The 19,417-nt window shown below is 44.5% G+C and overlaps 1 protein-coding gene across 3 annotated transcripts in view; it reads right to left on the minus strand.

Annotated features, from left to right (window-relative positions):
• Positions 1-314: 314 nt before the first annotated feature.
• The window catches only part of SEC16B (SEC16 homolog B, endoplasmic reticulum export factor), a 705,720-nt gene continuing 686,617 nt past the window's right edge, over positions 315-19,417 (minus strand). For all 3 annotated transcript variants that reach the window (XM_069641151.1, XM_069641150.1, XM_069641152.1), the window contains one exon: positions 315-8,077. In XM_069641151.1, the coding sequence (XP_069497252.1) occupies positions 8,003-8,077 (75 nt within the window). In that variant the 3' untranslated portion in view covers positions 315-8,002. The remainder of the gene's footprint in view (positions 8,078-19,417) is intronic.

A 19,417-nucleotide genomic window follows, 5' to 3' on the forward strand; every position in this document is an offset into this window, starting at 1 on the left:
GACACTTAGAGGAGCTTCTCCCAGGGCTCCTGCGGCATCTTTGTGAAGTTAGTAATATCAGTCCATCTGTATGCTTTTAGGTGTGAATCCATCTCCTAGCTGCCATCCACTTCTGCAGTCGGCGTTTACACAAGGCACAATGTGGTACCTTGGGGGACTCAGAACACAGAAAATGCCACTATCTTTTATCACATTTTCAGTCCAAAGGGAATCTTTTGTTCAAACTGTAAAAACATATCTATAATAACATTTAGAACCAGTCATAATTTACGCAGACAACACTGTGCTCTCCCTTGAGGATTATTAACACAAGATTGAAGAAGAGATCTATCATTTTATTGAAATATTTTACAACCAGTGGAAAAATAGTTGAAATCGGTACAAATATATATTCATATTTTTAATATTAAAAACCGTCCTTGTGCCACTTAATGGTTAGTTTGGATGGTTGCGGCATTGCGTACCAGGCACTGTGCTGTGAACGCTTTTGTGATTGGCTCTTTAAGAGCTGGGGCCTGAGATTTCCCAGCGGTTGCTGCTCTGTGATTTCCCAGATCAGCTCTTCAACGCTGCATCTCTGCCCTGCTCACTCCCTGCCACACGTGACCCTGGGGTTCCTCAGTGAGGATCCGTGAACTTCCACATAGCATGGTGACTGCTCTGTGAGAGAAAGATCCCGGGGTCAGAGGTCGAGGTGTGATACAAGGAGTTAGGACGCAACGCAGGACATTTCAGCCCATGCCTTTAGGCGCCAGCCGTTTGCCCGCGGCACGTTCGGCGCACGTCCCGATAAGAGCACCCTATTTGCCACGCCTTGTTTGCCCGCTCAGCAAGTGAAGTTGACAACACAGCTTCCTTCAATATAGTGTTATCCAAAACACTGCATTTATTAATGTTTTGGATAACAGTATGCTCAAGATAAGGCACTGTGAAATGTTAGCTGCTGGTCGCAGAACTAACAAAGGACAGGAAAACCCCAACAACCTTTGATATGCACTGTGTCAACCTGAAACCAGTTACAGCCTCTAAATATCAGGTGCAGTTACCTGTAATGTCTGGACCTATGTATTTACAGTAGTCATCCCCACAGGGGCACCCCATTCAGAAGGTACAAGTATGTGGTTTGGCAGAGATCATAAGTCTTGTCCCGCCACATTTCAAGGGGGACCTGCCACTTTAATCAGGAATAACGGAGAGGTCAATTAACTTGAGAGACCCTTTGATCCACAACAGACAGGAAGATGGGTGGGACTTAGTATTACATGTGTTCAACCCTTTACCTTTTCTATCACAAAGCACTCTGGTTATGACCTCATGCATAAAGAAGATTGTTGGTGGGAACCCAGAATTGGTTCATAAAGGTAGGCTTAGCCTACACCAATCACTGGGGCCCATTTGGCTTTAAAAGAGAGTCAATACCCTCTTTTGGGCAGATCATCTAAAGACTTCACAAGGAGTAGCAAGAAGAACTCAGCATTGGACCCTGGCAGAAGGTACAGTCTGCCTTACATCTTCCGACAGTAAAGGAAGGCCAGGACCTCCAAGAGGGAAGCAAGATTCCTCCCCTAAAAATCTCCCAGGGTACAGACTGAGATACTGAATCCAGAGGACCCTCCAGCATGCACTGCTATGCTCTGCAGCAAGCTTCCTAGGTGGAAAGTGCCAGTGAACCTCTGAACCAAATTAAGGACAAGGCAGCTGCCAGCAACACTCTCCTCAGCTTTGGGCCGCCCTCCTTAAAGGACAACACAAGCCCAATAAAGTAGATATGTTTATACAACCTTGACTGGACAGACCCTTTTATCATTGGGTAATAATTGTATTTTCGCTGTGTTGCAATTAACCAACGATTCACGACCTTACGGAGATAAGCCTACCAAAATTGGACTAGTAGGTTTATAATTAACCTGTGTTTCCAATCTGTTCGGATCCTTTCTGGTGCACTAGAGGTGTGGGGCTGAATGATGGTTTAGAAATCGATATTCATCCCTGGACCACTGGTGCCCTGGAAGTTGATTCATCACAGCTATATACGGCACACAGCCTTGCACGGTGGCCCTGCTCAGGCAGATGTGTGAGAATCAGGTCCTGTGTTAGTCCCTGAGTTTCCTGTGTGCTGGCTCAGGATGTCCAGGTCTGGCCATTAAAGCGTATCAACACTGCCCAGCCACTGTTTTATATTATATATAATAAGACTCTCTGGGACATATTCTATGCACATGCTCACTATGCAAAGATTTCCTTTGATGAATCCTCTGGTGTAGCTTGACAAATGCAACTGTGCAATTATTTACTTTGTTTGGGGTGCTCGAACTCCACCAAAAGTGGCCCGCAGAATTTCATGAGGAACTGGCCCTAGAGTCTATTTTGGGCTGTGAGCCAGACTCCCCTCACCTCTAGACATCACTCCATCTTCTCCCTCACCCAACCGCAGCAGTACGCAGCATTCCCCACACCTCCAAGAACGGGTACGGCATTCTTCTCCTTCCAAGGTAATAGCGCTGGAATTAGAAAAAGAGTAAGACATGCCTCCGATTCAAGCAGGGGACTCCCAGGTCCCAGTGGGGCAAGTTATAGGTCCCTCATTTCCTAACTCTGGGTGAACATGAACTCCCCTGGACAAACCTCTGGGGAAGTTCTGAACGTTTGTGGAACTCGAACCACCCAAAATATGTGTGGTTCTATTTTTGCACAGTGTCCCACAGTGTGGCAATGTGAGACTACACTGAATAGCGTAGTATGCCCCCCCCACCCCATGGACCTTTTAACTACATATGACTTATGACCTATATACAAGTAAAGGCGGTTATCTTCACTGGCTGGTATGATAAATTCTCTTGAGGCAGTGTGTGGCTCAGCCAGGACGTATTGAGTTTACCCTGAGCAGGGGAGTTCCGCGCATGCCCTCACTCATCTCTCTGCCAGCTCCCTCTGCTCTCCTTCCGGGCCCCCGCTCGTGCTGCCTGAAGTCTCGCGAAAGTGCGGCCAGTGCCGCTCTTGCGAGACTAGCATTCCACGCACTCACCCTTTTTTGGCGAACAGCCTTTATTATTCAGTTTCTGTGCTTTGTAAATGAAGTAAACATCCCCCACGCCTTACCCCCGTAAGGTGCTGTACTCATGCACTGTAGGGGATGCAAAAGAAGCCACAAGAAAGAAAAAACACTGCTGCAAAAAACTTGCTCTGAATGATGCGGTTACCAGGGTTTTTGCTGAGCCGTAATGTGGGCCCAGAGTATGTCCTACCAGCTTAGTAGCCAATCGTGGCGGTCAGCAGCACGACCATCAGCCGCGTTCCTATTAAATACGCAGCTAATAAGAAAAGTATAGTTGTTCTCGACATACATTTTCTTATTTAACACATACTTGCTTCAGAGGCGCCGCAACACTGCCGCAGCACTCAGAGCCGTTGCTGCAAGTACGCATGGCGTTGTAATGCAGCCACCTGCACAGAGGCACTCTACGCGCTGCTCTGTCTCTCAGACAACTCTCCCTGGCCCCCTCTCCTGCCAAATCCTTCCAAGTACATTCTGACTTGAGGAGAGGAATGGCGGAGAGGTGTCGTCACGTGGCAGGTGCTTAAGACATTGGTGTAAAGTGAGCGCAGACGAAGCGCTGCAGGCAGGCTTACCATCTGCAGACTACCTCTGCTCCAAATGAAAACACGAAAGACATATTGCTACAGTGCAGAACGTGTTCCCGAGCTGGCAGATCCTGGGCAGCACTCTCAGTAGAGAAGAAAGGAGGTCCAGACACATTGAGAAGAAAACCGAATGCAGGCAGTCGTATTTACACTGTCTGCCTCGCTGTGCCATCTTCCGGAATACTAGTGCAATATATCTATATGGCGCTCTAAAAAGAAAGCCCACACTAAACCTCTTTTCTACACCAACGACACCTCATGTTGCCGTTCTTCAGCACCCTTTTTTAGGGGTAAATGTGGTACTAGCAGAGCAGAATGAGATGGCACTGGCCCCTCAGCGGTTGGTGAGGTTACTAAAACCGTGGCCAAGCCGTAAAGAGAGGGATTGTGAGAGAAACTGATGTGCTGTAGAAAAGTATCGCTCCTTCAAGGAGCAACACTTTTCTATTTTTGCATGCACGTCTGTTGGCAGGGCAAACACAACGAACATGTTTTTTGCCCACCTCCCTTCGCACAGGTTTCTATTGTGCGGTGGCTGTTCTTTGTTGTAACCAGGATGAGGCGGGGAGGTGCGGGGAGTTTGACCATTTAGGGTCACCTAGTAGCACCAGCCTCACAGCGATTCAGGGGGTTCTAGTTAGCTGGTTCGGACAGGGGGAGGCACGGGCAATACTATGCACGAAACCCCACGGGCAATAACGTTTTGGAGGTCCAGCAGATTGACACCAGGCGTGAACTCACAGCTAGATACTGTACTCATGCAGTCGAGTGTTTGCAAGGCCATGTGAAGAGCACCCACTATGCCTTCGTGTACCCTAAGAGATGTGCTCTCCTGGGAAGAAGTGCGCACATGTCAACCTAACATCAGGGTTTTTAATCCGCCAAGTCCATAGAAGGTCAATGGCGGCATATTCTGAACCCAACATAAGGTAGGAGCAGTGTAAATCTGGTGTTTCGTGTGTGTGTGTGTGTATGTGTGTGTGTATAATGTGACTCCTATGAGGCTACAGGGTGCAGTGGGCGGTCCAGCACAGGCCCAGCTTTCACTTTCGCATTACATTGCATAGGAGGATGGCCACACTGCACAGTCACTGTGCGCGGGTCGACCAGGAGACTCCACTTGTACTGCTCTGTCCTCCCAGAACTTCAGTATACATTATAGCATCGTCACGTTGCTCATGTATCAAGTACGAATGATATCCTGTTATTGCCTGGGTGCTGCTCTGTGATCTACCTGTTCAGGGTTGCACTGCAGAATAACAACACTGTGCAGCCTCTGTGTCAAAAAGACCCAGAATCGCCCTGTGTTCTGCTATCTGAGCTCAGAGCTCTGCTCTGTAGTATGGCCCCACTGCCCAGTCACTGTGTAAGAACGGCATCATGTTATCGCTTGAGTGCTCCTCTGTGATCTCCCAGTGCAGCTCCACATTATAGCACGGATGCAATGCTCAGTCACTGTGTAACAGTCCAACCCTAGGAGTCTGTGCTTGCGACGCTGAGCTCTTAAGGTCTGCAATACAGCCAGCATGGTCAAACAGTTCGGTCACAGCGTAGGTCACTGTAGAAGAATTAGTCCCAGGAGTCCATGGTTGCTGGTCTGTGCTTTCCCCGCTGAGGTCTGTATTACAGCCAGCATGGTCAAACTGTTCTGTCACAGCGTAGGGCACTGTAGAAGAATAAGTCCCAGGATTCCATGGTTGCTGGTCTGTGCTTTCCCAGCTGAGGTCTGACTTAGGCCATCCCTACACAGCGTGGTGCTGTCCAAGAATGAGACCCTGAGATTCCAGAGTGCTGCTCTGTGATCTCCCACCTACTCCCCCACTGGATAGATACGAGTCTCTGTGATTTCCTGTTCTGTGATCTACTGGCTCCTGGCTAGAATGTAGTCAAGCCACACTGCACTGATAATAGACCTCCTTGGTAAAGTCAGTCAGAGATAGAAAAATCAAAAAGATCCAACACTCAATTCTGGGAGACACAGAAATTCAACTGCTAATGGGAAGCTGGCCAAAGGAAACCAGTCTCTGAAATAGATGTACACTAGTCTAGGGATGGAAACTGAGATTGGATAAGCAGGAGCTAAAAGCAACTCCTGGTTATCCAGCATTAGTCAGTGACCAGGATCTACCACTGGGGTGCCTGGAGCTACTACATAGTGTTCTGCAAATCTAACTTCCACATAAGATGCAAACATAGTATTTTGTCTAATGTGTACGACCCCTTACGCTTTATATGTTGTATGTATGGAGCCTAATGTTTATTTGTAGATTGTCCCAAACGCACAAAGGTAAATTCACATAGGTGTGTTTGTTCGGCATCAGTTGGCCTGGGGAAAAGCAGCTCCTAGTAGCTGTTGTTGTCAAGCCAACCAGGGTCTTCTAGGCTACAAGCAGGAGCTACATAGCTCCCAGTTCCCCTCAATTTCAAACCCTGCATGTTAAGGTTACTGCTGCCTTTGCGGTTCAGAAAGAGTTGGGGTACAATCAGGTGAAGTGAGGGTGGATTGAATATGAGGCAGAGGGAGTGATACCTCAAATATCTTTGTTTTGGTCCTGAACTGCAACTTGTTACCAAAAGAAATGGGCCTATAATGCACATTGGGCGGTCTGGGTGGGTTAGACATTGGGCCTCATTACACGGATGGCGGTAATGGATTACCGCCTTACTACGAGGTCCCTTCACGGGTCCCTACCTAAACGGCTGGTTTTACCAGCCGTTAAGGACCGGATCAGCAAAGGGACCTTAGAGGTAATAATTACCGCCTTCCCCATTCCCATTGAGCTCTATGGGGGCAAAAATGGGAATGGGGAGGTGCCAAGGTGAATGGGGAATTACCGCCCCCGCACACCTTGGAATGGGGCGGTAATTCCGCCATTCACCATGGAGGACTCGGTAAAATACCGGCGGCAACCATGGCGCTAATAGCGCCATGGTTACCGCCTTCCGTGTAATGAGGCCCATTGTATTGCAAGAGCTGGCTCCCTAATGATATGTGTGTTTATGCTTGAAGACACGTTAATTAGTGTTTATTAAGTTGTTAATCACATTGAAATTTTGGGTTAGGGTATCAGTACGCATGCAATACCTGCTATGGTTTGAAAAAGAAATGTGCTGTCCTTTGAACAAGTATACAAAACGAGAATATGTTGTGGGAAGAGATCACAAAGGGATTTGTGATCAAAATCAAAATTAAAAGGGCACTGGGTTTCGTCTTTGATTTCTCACTCTCCAAGACCCCACAAATAAGCCGGCTGAACAGATTCCTGGCCCGGAGAGAGTTGCATGGAGGTCTGTCATTCATTCTGGGCGACTGGTTTGCTGTAGTGATAGCAGCTCTGATTTCCTCACACCTTGACAATGGGCAAGTCCCAAAATGTCTGTTATCAAAACTTCCGGCCATGAACAGGCCTCTCTGCTATGTTACAGGTATGAAGAGATGTGGTTCTTATCGAGGAGGCCAGGCGATATTCACACTGGCGTCTGATCAATGGGAGCATTCTATTTAGGCTTGAATGTAGTCTTCAGGGGCCTTTCAGGTCAAGATCCCCAATACCAAGCAGAGGCTTTTCATTCCCATACACCTGCAAAGACACTGTGATAAAACATAATAACAACTTTCTTAAAATCCCAAAGGTCAGTTTTGGAAAAATGCGACTTGTTGTCTAGGGTGGATTAGCATCAAACAAATTACCCAATTATTTACACAGATGCCTCTCCATCCAAGTTGTTCGTAATGTACAAAAAACGAATCTTTGCCACTCTCATCTTCAATCACCACTGTGTAACTGTCTGCATGCTGTTAAGCAACCTTACAACCAGCGCCTGGGTGCAAGTAGACGTGCAGGAGTCTTTATAAAGGCACTTGTCAATCACACGCTCGCTTTGAGATCTTTGGGAAGAAGGCTTCATAGGTGGTAAGCAGCCTATGCTTGGAAAGCGGAACCCCGTGATTAGATTACAACAAGAGTAAATGAAGGCTATCAACCAGTCCATTGGGTCATTGACATCCTCTGTGGATTGCTCGAACTCTCACCATGATTCACCTATGGTTGGCAGTATTGACTGCGCTCATCGGGTGCAATATGGCCAGCACAACAGTCGCTCCGGTCTCCTCTGCTTAAATGAGTTGACAAGTGCCTAGCGAAAAGGTTTTGAGTCTAAACCCTGGATTTCCAGACTGGCATCGGATGATCTGCTAGTTGCATATCTGGCAATTTTCCAATGATTTTGACCACAGAGGGTGGTTAGTGTGGAAGCAGAGTCAAAAAGGGTTACTCTGAGTCTCAATTTTCACCAACAAACAGGAGGACCCTGAATGATGAATGTTAGTTGTGCTGAGACATGAGGGCAGGCGTCATCTTCAAGACTGCAGCGGGTATCGGCGCTGAGAGAGTTTTTGCCGCTGAGGCGGAGCACTGCTCGTTGAAGAGGGAACCTGCAATGAAAAGGAGAGTTTTCTTCAGTTTAATATCCTTCGGCTGCGAAATTAACCTCTTATATTTTAATTGAATTTGATTTTTCAGTGCTCAGGTGTTTGCTGTGCAGACCAGGGCTGGGGTTCGCCTTCATTTCATTGCAATGACATGACAACATGCTCTCTATTTTGTAGTGTAGTGCATACAAATAACACATACATGTTTTTGTGATAAAAAGAGTGGTTCATTGTATTAGCATCCAAAAACATATGTCGCCCAGTGATCATTATTACAGGAAATGTTCTAGTTCTTTCCGTCTTTTTACACAGTAGCGATAATGGTTGTTTTGGTGACTACACAGGCCAAACAGTGCTGTATTGTCTGAATTTCCCAACGAAGGGATTACCAAATATTCGCAAATATTATCAAATTACCAATTATGTCTACATTGGGGCAGTGAGCGAAGGTTGCCTCTGGATGGCTCCCAGTTACATTGAGTGGATTTAAGTTAAGTCTTTATAAAATAAGCAGTTTGATTAACCCCTTACTGGGGCAATGAAAATATCCCTAGACCTATAGCCTTCCAAACACTGCAATACCACCCCAACTGTGTCCCCTTTTAGCACATTCAAAGTTATTCAAAATGGAGGTGCTGCTCTTGCCCCTCTTGACCTGCACTGTGGAAGACATATCAAAACATGAAGCCCTTGTTTGGCATTTGTATGTGCCTTTCCATCAGAGGAGAACTGGTGACGTGGTCCTGTGGGTCTTCGGCGCAGAGCGATAGAGCTACGCCTAGGCTTGGATGCAGGGGTCATCCACATGCGGTGAAGCAAAAAGGGCGCATGTCAGAAAAAGCTCAGGCCGAATAACTGGAATGGTCCATCTCAAATGATAAGGGGCGAACCAAAAAGATCCTGATTTAGAAACTGTATATATTTTTAGATACAATACGAAAGTAATATTTCGCCAATTCCAGTCATGAGTGGCTGCCCGTTCGGCTTAATGGGGACGCATACTCAGAAAGTGCAGAATTTTGTTTGCATTATGTATACATTGGCATTTCTATTTTGCCTGCCAGGCCCATGAATATGGTGATGGAAACTAGCTCTCGGGTATGTGTCTCCAGAGGGTATCCATGCCAGATGCGCACAGATTCTTTTAAAAATGTAGCCATGCCAGAAGTGGGCAGCTGCATCTCAGATTGGAGCCTCTCCTCGGGCACATGTAAGCATGTTTAGCAGTCGGTCTCATGGAATAAATTTGATGATAGCAGGATCCAAGCAATACACACCACAGATCATACACATACTCATTATATAATAGGTGGCAATATAGATCCTTAGTTTTGATTGACTGGTCAGGAGCAGTCACTATAAATTAGGTTTATGTGTGGTCATGTATGTTTTGCGGCACATTTTTCGCATATACTTTATTTTCGTCCTTCAATGACTAAACTGTCGCACAGAAGCTCTGGACGCTACAGGTAGGTTACTTCAGAGTTCCTTTACTGTAGATACAGCAAGTCTCCTTAAGTTACAAGAGAGGAACTCACTGGCTCCCACCACACAGGCTACATCTTCCGACTGCGTGGGTTGCAGCGCCCTCGCAGAAGCATTCCCTCAATCATACATCACCATTCTCACCGACCTCATGCGTTGCAGACTAGCTTGCATCCATCCATCAAAGTGCTTCGCAACACAAACATGCATCAACGCAGTGCTTAGTAGAGGAGTGGTACACTTACAGAGGGATGGGCCATGGTGTGAGCAGAACAAATACATCTAAATGAATGTAACTAAAACTATTTTCTCTGAACACCCAGACCTGGTGGGGATGCTTGTGCCCCAGAGGTGTGTGCGTGTATACATATGTGTGGCAAGTGCATTGTTAGCATTCATGTACGCGTTTGCTATAGCTGGTTGGTGACGGCATGGATCTGTTTGCACGACGATCTCTGAGTGTGGTGATATGTGATTGATGAATCTGAACTTCGGCCTGTTTAAGACATTCTTTTTGTATGTGGACCGCTGTCTGTACCTCCTTCTAAACTACAATATGGGACACCTGGCTTCTTTCCTGATCTCCCAGGCACCAACACATACAAAGCAACCAAATGATTGGGGCAATGTTTCGGATAGAACCTGTATGTGTACCTTATACCCTTGTTTAACCAATCGACTTCTCGCAATAAGAAATTACTCATTTTATTTCTTCATTTATATACAAAATTATTATTTTAAGAAATCATGTAAGAAAATGTACAATACAATATTACAACATTTTCATAGATACAAGAGTAAAGTACTAAACATTACATGTATTTCTTATTATGCATATTTTTCACAGCTATTCAGCCCAGCGTTTGACCCTTTCTATTTAGCAAGGGACTGATTAGATTGTATGTGTGATAGGGAGAATTCTCAAAAATGTGCTAATTCCCTCTACCTTGGAGACCCCCAACAACTTTGCTGGATTTTGAGGACTTGATTGTTTTTCCTGGAGAGAGTGTGAGCCTTTTTCCCACTCTCTCAAGTATTTTGATGTGAGTTTATACCATGTGTTTCTTTTTGGTTATGGAGTCTAACCCACACCATAGGCGTCATCTTTTACAATTGTGTCACAAAGCACCTTCAGTGCAGTGCCACAGGGAAGTTTTTCAGACTTCCCAAGATTTAAATACCTTCTCTGGGATCAACTGCTGTTTCCCAGAACAGTGGAGTGAAACTGACTTCACTTAGTCATGTACATTTCTAGACCCAGCACACCCTATCTTACAATAGAGTGCTGGAGGGGTTACTTAGTATCCTGTATGTCTAGTTACTCATGTAACAGTCAAATGTTACCCTTTCCCCTCAGAATGACTGGTGGCAGTGGTTTTACAATGAACTACCATGATTTACCCCGACCACAAACTGTTCGCAGCTCCGGTAACATTAAATCGCGGGAGCCATGTTTTTCAAGATGGCGCCTGAGCCTCCTTTGTTAAAATGGTTCCCGGTCTTCTTTTTTCGCCATTTCTTTTTGGAAAGGTCACTCTCGAGTTTTTATCTGCGCGCCAAACCATGTTTGGTCTCTTTGTTCATTCGACTTTGGCAGGCTTCAGGAGTGAAACCCGCCTCTGGCTCCAGAGTGTCTGGGGTAGGCAGGAAGTGAGGGAGGTGCCAAAAACTCCCACTACTTAGTCTCCTAGGAGACCCAAATGCACTCAATGGTGATTGGCTGGCTGACTGTCCGGCAAGGACAGCCACCCTCCTGGGTGAGTGGCAACTAGGCTGGAATGAATGGGAGAGAACTGAACAAAAGGTGAGTCTCTTGGCTTCGAAGGCAGAGTCGACCACTGGACGAAGGAACCGAAGAAGAGCTTGAAGGGGATGGCTGCTGCAACTCCTGGACCATTGGTTTGCCCGGTGAATCCCTGCTGCAGGTCCAAATCGCCAAGTTTGCATCGACAGAGAAGCCCTGCAAAGGACGACTTCTCCCTTTGAGTTGGTACGACCAATCAACTCCCAAGTAAGCCACTTGGACACCCATCTCAGAACTAGTTGAATTTCCTCAGAGTTGCTGCAGGAAACCGTAGAGCCAGGGAGAGGGACACCAGATTGTGTGCTTTGCTTGTAAGATGGCCTAAAGCTTTTGAAAGATCTTCCAGACTCCCACGAAGCAGGGCTGACCAAGCCTGATCCCCCTAAGTCGAGTGCGGGATGTCAGATGTGAGGAAAGTCCACCTTGACAGCCAAGAAACACACTTGTTGCTATTTGCTGTACCGCAGGGAGCTGAAACGCAAAACAGCCACTGGAAGTAAAGTTTGCCAGTTGCCAGCTTTGACTGTGCCAGTGCAGTGCAGGAGTTCTCCGATGTCATCTCTCTTTTCCCCACGACTGAGGGCCAGGAACAGTGAGATCTGAAGAGCTGCACAGGAACAGAAGTCTTAAGATGCATGTTTTCTTCTTTACTAAGGTACTGTAAAAACTAGCCTGAGAACTTACCTCTTACTGTGGAAGTGCTTGTAACTTCTGCAACTCATGTCGAATCAGCTTGTGGCCCTACACTTGATTCTTCTTGTTCTCAAAGACTCCTACGAACTTGTGCAAATACTTTTCCATTTAATTACCTGAAGTGCGGCATCCTATACAAAGACTTTGGCCTATTGGCTTTGGCTTAGCCTATTGCATTGAATGAATCTTCTCAGAGCTCTCTGAAAGTATTTGCCATGTTTATGACTATTTGTATTTCTTGTGTTCTAATAAATGTTGCCTTTTACTTACTTTTTAAAGACTATTCTGTGTGCCAACAGTAAGATATTAATGTCCCCAGCATCCTTGTTGCTGAAGTCACCTTTGGGTGTAGGTTGTGTCTGTGGGCCATCCCAAATGCACCTTGTCTGATCCAGAAACTCAGAGTGTACAGTATTGAAGTATATTTGTGTGTTATTATTCTATTGCTCCCTTCTGAAGAAGGCTTTATAACTGACTGATAAATAAGTTAATAATTGTTTATGCAAGAAACCTTGATAATAAGAGTTTATTTGAATACCTGTAACTGTGAATCTTTGTGTAACTCCACTACAGTGCACATTTCGCCTCTTGAGATAAGCCTGGTTGCTCAACATGCTACCAAAACTGTGTAGTACAAGCTTATACCAAAGGTTGGGTTGCCTATACCTGTAGTCATAGTTGTTTGTAGTGTTCCCAGAGGGTACTGCATTCAAACTTTGGCTAACAATGTGGCCCACAATTCGAATGTTGATGCTGCCGACATCAAGTGGGAAACAGTGATGGCCACTCCACAAATAGCCAAACTAAAACTACGGCAATGGAGCTGGTTACAGAACTCAGAAAACCGAGCTGGCTTGAAGACCACATTGGATTTAGGACTAGCAGGGAACAGCTTAGATCATTTGCCTAAATATCTAAAGCAATTTCCCTCCAGAATCCACCGAAACAAATTCCTGCGTCTACGGCTAAATATATATCATACAAAAGATGTGCTGTGGGTTAGACACGATGAAAAAACAAGTGACAATACTTGTAGATTTTGTCAAGTGTCAGTAGAATCCTTAAAACATTTAATAATGGAATGTGAGGAGTTGGTAGAAGCTCGTTCACTGTTTTTAGGAAAGTATGCTCCTGTAAATGATAATGTTGATGATTGGTGGTATAGGATGTTGTCTAGCATCAATATTCAGTTAACATGTGCGGTGATTAATTTCTTGGAAAAGATTATACCAAATGAAGTAATGAAACCATCATCAGAATAGGAAAACATTGTGTTACCGCTGCTGCATCATAATTATCTGTTTTTTTTTTCCTTTCCTTTCCTTTTTTCTGAGCTCTGTGTTTCGTGTTGCGTGTTTTGTAATAAAAGTTTGAATAAACTGCAAATTACAAAAAAAAAACATTCGAATTATTGTTCAGTGCATATGCATGACACTGATTTGTTTAAAACATGTCAACACAGATGTGTTTCGGCCTCGTGAGCTAATGGAAACCACTCTCAGTTTCACAGCCTTCACCAGGACAAACATCACTATTTTTATCTCCCACAAGTGTGTTCCTGTGCTCCAGAAGTCTAATCTTTTGCAAGACTCATTCTAGTTGTCATTTAATATGCTTCACAATTTAATATGCTTCATGATCAGCTGTGTTTTAACCTGTCTCACAATCAATTTGTTTAACTTGCATCTAATCTGCTTCACCCAGCACAACTTTAATATCCAAAATCAATTTCCACGTGCAAATCACTTCGCACATGTCTCCAAGTACTTCTCCCTCTGTATTCCCTCAACTGCGAATTCTGGACTTACCATGCAGTGATGTGTGGTCTGAATGTACCTCTCTGTGGCCATTTAGATTTAGTGGATGCAATTGTGCATTTACAGCCTGTACAGCTGCACTTGGATGATCCCCCGGCACTTATGAGCAGAAACTATTGCATTGGAGTACAGCTAGGAGGGAGATGGAATGTGAGGAGGGGTAGATGTTGTTTAGCTTTTTACCCACGCACTGACTACCCCTGGCCATGCTAATCCATATGGCCATTGCCACCCACTACCTGTCACTCCCTACCCAAAACGCACCTTCCTGGGAGCTCCTTGAGCTAACTCAGCTAGACAGTAACATTAAGCCTTTTGTTATTTAGCACTTTCCAGTGTTATTTCTGAGCAGTCTTCTGTTAGATAATGGTTTCATTACAGTTACAAATGAGTTTCTGAGGTAATAAACATTTCTTAACCAAGTATGCGTCCAGTCACTTGATTTATAAACAATATGTGTGTCCTTGCATTTGCTAATTTCACAGAAGCTCTGTTGAAACCTGGGACTATCAAAGACAAAAGTTTTGACTTGTGCATTAGACAGGCATTTTCCAGGCACTGACATTATATGCTCGGGTACTTGCACTTTTTTCCAGTTGTTGCTCTATTATGACCAGGTAGATGCATTATGGCAGTGCATGGCAAAGGCCTATCCGATGCCTACAGTAAAGCCAAAACTGTTGGTTTTGCCAGTGCTTGTTTTTGCTTGCCCGTTCCCTCTTTGACCTGTAAAAAGGATCATGGTTGCCCCAATCCATAGACGGGTCATACTGTAAATGATACAAATGGATATTTGTATTCAAAGGTCAAAGCAGCTGTTCGCATCCATGCCTTGAAACACTGCTTCTATGTAACAAATACCACGATTTGAAATGGCAGCATATTTACCTATGCACTCCAGATAAGGTGGAGAAACCTCATGGACGTAGAGGTGTGGGGGGCTGTAGAAATCAACACGGTTCCCCTACATACAGGATGAGAGCAGAGGGCAGTGCTTCTCCATAAGCATATAAATGGAAGCAACTGAGCTGGGTACTGTGTTTCTCTGGTACACGGGAATGGGAACTCGGAAGCACCGGCACTGTTAGTTACGGTGCCAGTCGTTCCACGACAACTGTGCCTACCGGGTCTGACCTGCCCGGCACTTCTGCTCCGGCAGGCAGGGTTGTAATGTGCAGGTCCAGAAAATGTGCCGACACGTTGCTACCGGCACCCTTGTTTCCGGACCCGCAGACTCGTAATGAGACACATAGATTCGGCCAAACTTACCACTTTTAATATTATGGCGGTGAAGCCACGTAGAAACTATCCTAAGGCCAGTTTTTCAGCAAGGAAAGGCTTTGTACGGGAACACAAATAGCAGCAGGCAATTACCCAAAACAGTGGACCCTTCGGCCGCCTCTATTTCATAGGAAAAGTGCACGTGTAGCTAGGTATCACAGCAAAAAAACGAATTCGAAAATAACGATCTAGAAAACACCGAATTTATCTGATCGAATGTTTTCAATTTTTTTGACATTTTCCTTTGAAAAACCTGTTGCTGGTTGGGATAGGGAATATATTAAGGTCGGAGGCTGCAGGGTGAGGAGTGCAGGGGGTCTCCTCCCGCATTTAAGTTTTTTAAAAAAGTGTAAAAAAAGAAAAGGCATTTTCGAAATTAGATTAGTTAAAAATCGGTGCTTTCTGCCTTGTTGTTTTCTTTTCGGCATTATAAAGTAGATCCGTAGCTGGCACCGATTGCTGTTTATTATCCTTCCTTCCTCTACGCCCAGCGAATCAGACTGTGCCCACCAGAACACAGACCACATCAAGCATTATTTAAACACAAAGCTATCGGCTTCGGAAGAAAGCTGTCAGATAGAAAGTGAAACACGTATCGAACATCTAGGGCCAGATCCACAAGCAGTGCATCATTTGTAAAAAAAAAAAAGAAGTGTCAGGGGCCAAATATATTCTACCACTCCTGTGACACTGCGGGTGGGCACCACTGCTGCCACCACCCACACCTGATCTCCACAGTGTCGACATATTTGGGGTTAGACTACAGCCCGCACCTCCCATTGTGGTTGATGCACTATCACCACTTCATAGTCGGAGACAATAAGTACCGGGGCTCAAAAATAAGTGCTGGGGCTGAGCCCTGGCAAACACCCCCCACAAATTATGCACTGACAAAAAGCAACTCAAATGAAATGAGCAGAGAGGATGCGCCTGTTTCATTTGCGTTACTTTTACAGACTGCCCAGGTCAACTTTTTCTCAAAGATGGATGACTTTTGCATTTCGAGGGGGCTGGACAGTAGCACGAAAGAGACGCTGCCCAGCCCCCTTTAATACATATTCCAATACTAATGTATTAGAGGCTCCCAGCAACCATATGGAGTGCATTTCAATGTTGGCCTGTCACTCTGAATCATGTTGAAAAAATAGAAATGCATTTCTATCCTTGTTTGAAAGATAGAAATGCAAGTTTACGAGCAGCGGTTCACACCGCAGCTCTCCCACTGCAAAGAACATGCATGAAAGGATCAGAAATGAACCTCTTATGCATTACCCCTTCCCCGGCTCCGAGTCCAAGCAGGCGCAGGGGAAGCACTTGCATTTTTGCACATTTCAGAGCAAATCGCATTTGTGAAATTAGGATGCGCATTGAAATGCAAAGAAACTCCCATTTCATTCTTTGAGAGCACTAGGGGATAGCATCCATGTCCTCATTGCAATATTGTGCAGAAGATCCTTTATGATATAGTTTTGGAATGACGTTTACAAGGCCCTAGCTTTAGAGTGGGTCATCGCCTGCGTTTATCATTTGCAAATGTAGAGGGAAATCAGGGAGGGTGAAACATTGGAAAGTTGTTCTCCCCACTGCAGAATTTTCCGAGGTTTCACTGCATTCTTATACTGGTATATCACTTCTTTGTGTGTGTGACATGTACCCTCTTGTTCATCTGGATGTATTTCCACCAAAATGGATAGGAGCGAATTCTAATCCTTACATATGGGACGCGCAAATGACCTGATTTTGGTTGCTGAGAAACTGTGTGACTAAGGAAGCCATGTAGAGGAAAGCTGATGGTTCTAGAAGGAATCAGCAACATGTTTTGTACGACAAAAAGTTTGGTGGTCCTTGCTCCTTTTCACAGCTTGTTTGTTCCAGTAAAGTTGGCTCCAATGTAGAAAGGGCCTTTTGTTGGGGCGAGCATTGTCAATGCAGTTGCTCGTCATACTTTGTTGCCTGTTAACATGAGGGGTTCATCCAGGTCAGGGGTGCACAACTTGTTTCGCAGGAGGGCCAAATGTACCACAAAAGTCCCATGCAGTGGGTGGAACTATCCTTGGCAACGAGTGTGAGCTAGGGGAATTGGTGCATGAATTTGAGTTTTAAAAATAACATTGGTTTTAAGGTGCACTGTTTATTACCTATTTGCTGTAGTACTTGATGGATATCATTGTAATGGCATTACTGATTTGATATTTATCAGATATATGTATTTATGGGACTGAAACCATGTTTTTCAATAGAAGGAAAATTGTGTGTATGATGTTGCAACATCAAAAACGACACCACAGAGGTTTCACACACCTGACATGAAAGACTGAGTGACTGACTTTTGGGCAGGCAACAGCTCATCACTAAACAAATGTGACTTGGAGGGCCATAAATACCCCTGTCACTGACATATCTCTCAAATCAATATGATGCTATTGACTATCGGGTCCAGCTGGTAGGTTTCTTGAATATGTAAATAACTTTCTCTCCACCACTGCATTAAAATACCTTTGTCTACTTGTAGCTGGTGAGTCAGTAAACCTAGAGAACTCTTCCTAACCAAACCTATCTACCAAATTGGTTTCCTCTGACTGTTTGGCTAACGAATCCAATGTCTTTTTTAAACAAAAGATAGAAGCTATCCAACAGGACATTGATCAGAAAGCATCTAAATCATGTATGAAAGTTGCACAGTGGGAGCGCCTTTTGAATTTTCAAACGTAGCCCATGATACTATACATAAGTTTCTTCAAACCTTCAAACCTACTATTCATATATAGCGAAAAACAATGCCTTAAGTCTGACTGATTTTATGATAGCGTTTGTCAATTTCACCCTGAAGGAGGGGTCTGCAACACTAAAAAAAGCTATCTTGCCACCACTAAAAAAAAAACATCGCTACAACCGGAAATATTGCAAAACTACTGGCCAGTTGCTAGTCTTCGTGGCCAACCATGGTGTTGGAGAAAGTAGTGTCTTCTCAGCTACAGGCTTATATAGATAAACATCACATTTTAGACACTTATCAATCTGGTTTCTGCCCACTACATGGGACTGAGACAGCACTGATTGTGATGTAGGATGATGTGCTGAAGAATTCCGATGAGGGACCTCTGAAATTGCTGGTTATGCTGGACCTCTCTGCCGTGTTTGACACAGTAGACTTCGATATTCTACTATCTAGACTTACTAATGGGGCAGGAGTATCAAACAAAGCACTAAGCTGGTTTTGCTCTTTCTTGACAGATGGCCATCAAAATGTTAAGCTGGGAAATTGTATATGTACAGAATCCCAGGTCCCCTGCGGAGTTCCTCAGGGCTCTTCCTTGTTCCTAATTCTTATTAACGTTTACATGCAACCCCTGATGAAGATTATTTTGAAGTTTAATATGTTTTATCACTTGTAGGCAGACAATAGTCAGTTATTACGTCTATAGCAACCATTACATAATATTGCTAATTGCACTGCTGAGATTGCACTATAAATGACCTTGAATAGACTTCAACACAATTCTACAAAACCGAAAATCATACTGTTAGGTCCCAAAGGCTTAATAAACAAACCATAGGCAGAATCCCCACTTCCCTACTTGTTTGGCCTATCATCTACCTATGCCTCCAAGGCCAAGAGTTTAGGTTACAACTGGCAGTCAGATATGGGCTGTAACTCTCAAATCAACACCACGGTTCAATCTATATACTATACCCTTCGACTATTGCAATCTTCCATTTCTTGCTCCTGCAGATGTCCCAGTAGTGGTAGGCTTTCTGGTAAACTCAAAGCTGGACTATGTAAATGTCACTTTAATAGGCATTCCCAAATTTCAGCTTCAACTACTACAAGTAGCCCAAAATGCAGCAGTCTGCATGATTTTCAGGGTGTTGGGGCTAACCTCTGTGTCTAATTATCGAATCTCATACCACTGGCTGGCTGACAGTAAAAGAATTGGCTTTAAAGTCCTTTGCCTAATGTATAAATGGGCAAATGGACTAGCTTCCTTGTATCTTCTCAACAGGATCTTCCTCTACCAGCCCACAAGATCACTTAGATCAGAGGAGAAAAAAAACAGGTTAAGATACCTTCATCCCGCTACGTTCAAATAAGGGACAGGTATTTCTCTGTGTATGGACTTGAACTGAGGAACTCATTGCCTCAGGAATTAAGGAACATCTCTTCCTTATTGCTGTTTCATAACGCTCTTAAAACCTACCTTTTCTAATAATTCTTGATTTATTTTTAATTGTGTTTGCTTTATTTTGAACAAAAAAAGACAA

The sequence above is a fragment of the Ambystoma mexicanum genome, chromosome 1q, assembly GCF_040938575.1.
Source record: "Ambystoma mexicanum isolate Mex_15411 chromosome 1q, UKY_AmexF1_1, whole genome shotgun sequence".
Classification (NCBI taxonomy): Eukaryota; Metazoa; Chordata; class Amphibia; order Caudata; family Ambystomatidae; genus Ambystoma; species Ambystoma mexicanum.